General features: G+C 40.7%; 1 protein-coding gene across 1 annotated transcript in view; it reads left to right on the forward strand.

The window, feature by feature from the left end:
- Positions 1-3330, forward strand: part of WASF2 (WASP family member 2) — a 98220-nt gene extending 94890 nt beyond the window's left edge. The window contains exon 9 of the mRNA XM_069756723.1: positions 666-3330. Coding sequence (XP_069612824.1) covers positions 666-823 — 158 coding nt within the window. The 3' untranslated portion in view covers positions 824-3330. The remainder of the gene's footprint in view (positions 1-665) is intronic.
- Positions 3331-6000: the final 2670 nt, after the last annotated feature.

The raw sequence follows: 6000 nt of genomic DNA on the forward strand, positions 1-6000 counted from the left end.
CAGGCGCTTCCATCGAGCAGATCTGCAGGGCTGCAATTTGGTCTACGCCACATACCTTTACCAAACACTACAGATTGGGCTTATTGTCCAATAGGGATCTAGTCTTTGGCCGGAAAGTTCTCCAGGCTATTGTCCGCCCCCCCCAAATTCAGAATTGGTTGGTACTCCTTCTATGCTGTCGTGGAAGGTGACTAGAGAAAATAGAATTAGACTTACCGGTAATACGGTTTCTAGGAACCTTCCACGACAGCACTAATCCCTCCCTTTCCTTGGATTTATCCTGGGTTCATTAAGGTAGCTAGTGCTATGGTATCCGTTGTAAGTCGCTGGCGATTTGGAGGGAGTAGGGGCTTTTAACCTCTCGTGCTTCCTGTCCCCCATTAGGGAATGGAGACATCCTCCTATGCTGTCGTGGAAGGTTCCTAGAAACCAAATTACCAGTAAGTGTAGTTCTATTTTTGACTTGTTGTGAATGTTAATATCTAAGAGGTGTGTCGCACAACTGGATTATGACTACTGGCTTACTTTGTTTGCAGAGGCCCCAGGATTTCACTTTATAACCAATAAAGTACAAAGTAGAAATAAGTCTACTGTCAAATCTGGTTTAAAGATTCTGTTTTTAAGCTAGTTTGACTTTTTTTTTTCATTCTTTTTCTTTTCTTCAGGATTCCAGCTCCGCAAGGTGGAGGAACAGCTGGAGCATGAGAAGCGAGATGTTGGAGGTAATGATGTGGCTACCATCTTATCTCGTCGTATAGCAGTGGAGTACAGTGACTCGGAGGACGACTCTTCGGAATTTGATGAAGATGATTGGTCTGATTAGACATGCCATCATTGGTGGGAATAGGTTTGTGGGATCAGTGTTATGGAGATTTTTCACTGCCAAGATATCTTTCTGCAGTGTGTGTCAAAAGGCAGGTATCAATATGATGTTCTTAAATGTAAGAGAACACTTAACATTAATCTTACCTATGGTCATTCTTTGGAACAATAGTTTGGATTGTGTGACTTTTTTTTCCTAAGCTACAGTTAATCTGTTAGTTTGGCAAAACTCATGACTATTACACTTGGGCTACATTCACACGAGAGTATTTTCAATGAGTGCGGTCCGTTGAAAAAATAGACAGCTCTAGGGCCAATGTTAATCAGTTGGACAGCCCAGATGTCTTTTTTTTTTTACGTGGACTGAATGGCCACGTGAGAAAATCGCAGCATGCACTAATCTCTTCTGTATTTCGACTGAAACTTGCCTATTCAAGTGTACAGGCAAGCAAAAAAAAAATCAGATCTCATGCGTATTAAACGTACAGCATGCAGTTTTTATGGATACATTGCACTTCTTACCATAGGAAACGGTATTTGGTCTTGTAAATTTTCTTCACTGCTGATCTATAAAAACATGTTATGTGGATATGGATTGTATATGGATGTCGTATGGATGAAAAAAATTATCCATATTTTTCTGGATGAAAATCTGATATTTTTTTTGTACACTTGTGTGAACTTAACCTCAAAGAAGAAGTCTGCTTTATTCTGTAATCCCTTCTGTAATGATGTGTAAGTGTAGTAAAATACTTACCAGTCACTGACTTCCCTGGTTTCCAGCACCACTCTAGCCCTCATACCTGAAATCTGGCTGGCTAGCTGGCTCACTGAGGAGTTAGTTCATGTGTGGACCAACGTAAAGGCCCCGTCACACTTAGCGACGCTACAGCGATCCCGACAACGATACGACCTGGTGAGATGTCAAACTGTGAGATCTCCCCAACGACGCAGCAGCGATGCGGCGACCTGTAGCGACCTGTACAACGATGTCACATGGCAGCTATTTCATGACGATTAACAGACCTCAATGAGGGAAGTCCTGTCATGAGGTCGTTGGTAAGGTGTCAAACACAGCGATGTGTGCTACCCAGCGGGACCTCAACGATCAAAAAATGGTCCAGGCCATTCCGACACGACCAGCGATCTCACAGCAGGGGCCTGGTCGCTGCTACGTGTCACACATAGCGAGATCGCTACTGAGGTCGCTGTTGCGTCACAAAACTTGTGACTCAGCAGCGATCTCGCTAGCGATCTCGCTATGTGTGACGGGGGCTTTAGTCTATGAAGCCTCTTTCCTAGTCTCATACACATACACTGGTGAAGCAGCACCACGCATACAATAGACTATGTGTGAGCTTGCAAAGTGGTCATGTGGATGCGTAGTGACACTGAGAACCAGAGAACACTGCAATCAGTAAGTAATTAACATACTTACACACAATTACCGTACATTATTAGGACAGATTATGGAATACAAATTTTGATGAGACTTTTTTTAAAGAAGAAATAAAAAATCTAATCTTCAGCTACAGTGTGAACAATTACTAGATTCTAATAAAGAGAATGCTCCAGCCTTATTTTGATGTGCAGAAAATAGGTTTTGGTGAAATGAGCACATTCTTGTCTGCTCATGACAATCTTATCACTGTTTTTGTGCCACATCTGGACAGCGAGTAGGCTGCCGGTATTCAGTCCTTCACGTGTGAACATTCCTTAGTTTAAATGCATATTTGCACTTGATGGCAAAATATTAAGATTTTTAGATGATCTTTGATAAAACTGTGCCTTCACTTTAACAGTTAAATGGCCATTTGTGGAAGTAAATTTATGATCAAATATTGCTATATTTCTCCTAATATGGTTGCCCTAATGTGTGAAATCCTGAAAGCTTAGTGCAGTTAAAATGAAAACTCTGTTTTACAATGCAGATGAATGTGTCAAGGATTTCCATATAACCCGCTATATTTGGTGTTAGGGCAGGCGGGGTACTATTCTATGCATATTTACTATAGTTAGCTTATACGGTTTGTTGTTGTAATTCTGTGTTTGTACCAGACTCAGTGGGGAATATATGCCCTTATGAGTACTTTATTGCGATAAATTGTCTGGGTCACTGGAGAACAACATGAGATAACTGGGGAAAAATCTAAATCTAATAATTGTGTAATTTTGTTATTATAATGTATCTAGAGAACAACATAATCTATTCTTTAAATCTTCGTCTATGCAAAATATATGCCTATAAACTGTGTGTATTCAATTTGTGCATCTCAAGTACATAGCTAAATCTACACTCAAGAAGCTGCAAACTACTGAGTTGACTGATGATATCGAGATCTTAAGTGCCTTAATAGAAGTGACTTGAAGACACCGTGCCAAAAGTAAAAAATGTCATCACCTTTGTACTTTCTCTTCATGTCCTTCTCTTTATAACCTGCTTTTATAGATTTCAAATTATATTCACTTGTATACGTATACTGTTTAATAAGAACTCTGTAAAATTACTGTCATGTGTCTTGTGTGTTTTTTGGTGGGAGGTTACATGGTCTTGAACCAGAAAATAGGTATTTACTTGTAGAACTTTAAGTTGTCTTATGTATGAAATAAACCTTTACACGACTTTAACGAAGATTTCTCCATATATCATGACCTATGTAGACGTGTTTTCCTTTTTACATTAAGCCTGTTTATTTTTCAGATTAACTTCTTACATTGTATTGTTTAACCACTTAATGACCGCCAATATGTCTTTTTTACTGACCTGAGATATGAGAGAATAACATCCCCTGACAGGTGACAATCCAGCAGCTGTCGGCTGTACACTATAGCTGACAACTTGCTGCATCAGCCACGATCAGTGTTTGCACCGTCCAAATCTGTTTAGCCCATTAGATTCTGCTGTCAATAGTGACTACATCATCTAAATGGTTAACTGAGTTAGGGAGCTTCCTCTTTATCCCCAATTTCACCCTGAGATCATGATTTTGTGGTCCTGATGTTTGCCATGGCAATTCATGACCAAATAATGGCCTTAGGCTGCCGGCTACAGTAGCCTGTTCAGAAGTTAGCGACATTTAGGTGGTAAAAATACACTTTTTCATTCCTGTCATGTCACTTTGCATTAATTCCTGAAAAGCACCTGAAGAGTTAATAAACTACCTGACATCAGTTTTCAGTATGTCAGGGGGTGCTGTTTGAAAATGGTATCACTTTTGGGGATTTCCAACATATAGGACCACAAAGTCAGTTCAAACCTGGATAGGTCCCTAAAAAAATAATTTAGTAAATTTCCTTGGAAAAAAGGAAAAACTGCTGCTACATTTTTAAACCTCCTAAAATAAAACCAAAATTAAATAACATTTTACAAATGGTGCTGATTTAAAACAGACATGAGGGAAATGTTATTTATTAATGTTTTTGTGTGGCATGACTATCTGGATTAAAGGGATAATCATTCAAAGTTTGAAAATTGCATTTTTTTCATTTTTGTAAAATTTCTGATATGTTTTATAAATAAACGCAAAACATATCAACCTAAATTTACCATTATCATACAGTATAATGTGTCACGAAATAACAGTTTCCAAATCAATGAGATCCGTTTAAGAGTTCCAGAGTTATTGCTACATTAAGTGACACTTGTCAGATTTTAAAATATTTAGCACACTGGCACTGGCACAAGATGGAGGCATCAGTGAAGCGGCTGGACAGAAATATGACTCTGGCTGCAGCATTCAAGATAGATTGGAGAGGAAAAAGTTTGGTAAGAGGAAGACCGAAGAGACTCAGAAGAGAGTTGCAGTAGTCCAGACGGGAATGAATAAGAGCGACAGTAAGAGTCTTAGCAGTTTCAACGGTGAGAAAAGGTCGGATTCTGGAGATGTTTTTAAGATGCAGGTGACAAGAGCGAGTGAGTGATCGGATATAGGGAGTAAAGGAAAGTTCGGTGTCGAATATGACCCCAAGACAGCGGGCATGCTGCTTGGGAGTTATGGTTGAACCCTCCAAGGTAATTTCGATGTTGAGTAGAGTGAGGTTAGTAGAAGGGAGAAACGCAAGAAGTTCCGTTTTGGAGAGATTTAGTTTCAGGTAAAGGGAGGACATGATGTTAGAGACAGCAGACAGACAATCCTTGGTATTTTGAATTGGGGTAAGGGTGATGTCGGGAGAAGTATATAATTGGGTGTCATCAGCATAGAGATGATACTGGAACCCAAATCTGCTGATTGTTTGTCCAATAGGGGCCGTGTAAAGAGAGAATAGGAGGGGGCCTAGGGCTGAGCCTTGCGGAACCCCGATAGTAAGGGGACGAGGAGAGGAAGAGGAGGCGGCAAAAGATGAAGAAGTGAAGGAGCGGTCAGAGAGGTAGGAGGAGAACCAGGAGAGGGCTGTGTCCTTGAGGCCTATAGAGCGGAGCATAGTGATGAGCAGCTGGTGATCCACAGTGTCAAATGTGGCAGAGAGATCCAGGAGAATCAGCAGAGAGCAATGACCTTTGGATTTAGCTGTTATTAGATCATTAGAGAATTTAGTGAGGGCAGTTTCAGTGGAATGTAAAGAGCGGAAATCAGATTGTAAGGGGTCAAGAAGAGTTATCCGAGAGATAGCGGATTAGACGGGAGTGGACCAAGCGATCCAGGAGTTTAGAGATGAAAGGTTAGAGACAGGTCTGTAGTTAGCAGTGCAGTGCAGTTCTGGTCCAGGGATGGATTTTTAAGTAAAGGGGTTATGATGGCATGTTTCCCTCATTTAAAGATACCTGAAGAAAGAGAGAGGTTAAATATTTGTCAGGCGAGTGGTGACCACTGGTGAGAGTGTCTGCAGGAGAGGTGAAGGAATGGGGTCACTGTTGCAGGTTGTAGTGAAGTGTGTCGTGGCACAGCTGTGTCGGTGCTCAAGAGAGGTTTCCCACACCAGTAAATATATAGAAGATGAATAACTTGGCACTCAACTTGGTGGATAGTGGTAATCAAGAAAATCAAAATTTATTACTTAGAGTAGCAGTCCAGTAAGATAACCTGTTGTAGGCCGAGCAGAAGCGAGGCGCTTGGAAACTTCTTCTGAAACAGGCTCAAAGATGTCTAGTGAGCTTGAGGTGCAGGGAAGGGGATCCAGGCACTGAGGTGATTGCACTGAGATATTCTGATGTATGTGGTTGATTTTTTTCTAAGAAAT

The sequence above is a fragment of the Ranitomeya imitator genome, chromosome 3, assembly GCF_032444005.1.
Source record: "Ranitomeya imitator isolate aRanImi1 chromosome 3, aRanImi1.pri, whole genome shotgun sequence".
In the NCBI taxonomy this organism is placed as follows: Eukaryota; Metazoa; Chordata; class Amphibia; order Anura; family Dendrobatidae; genus Ranitomeya; species Ranitomeya imitator.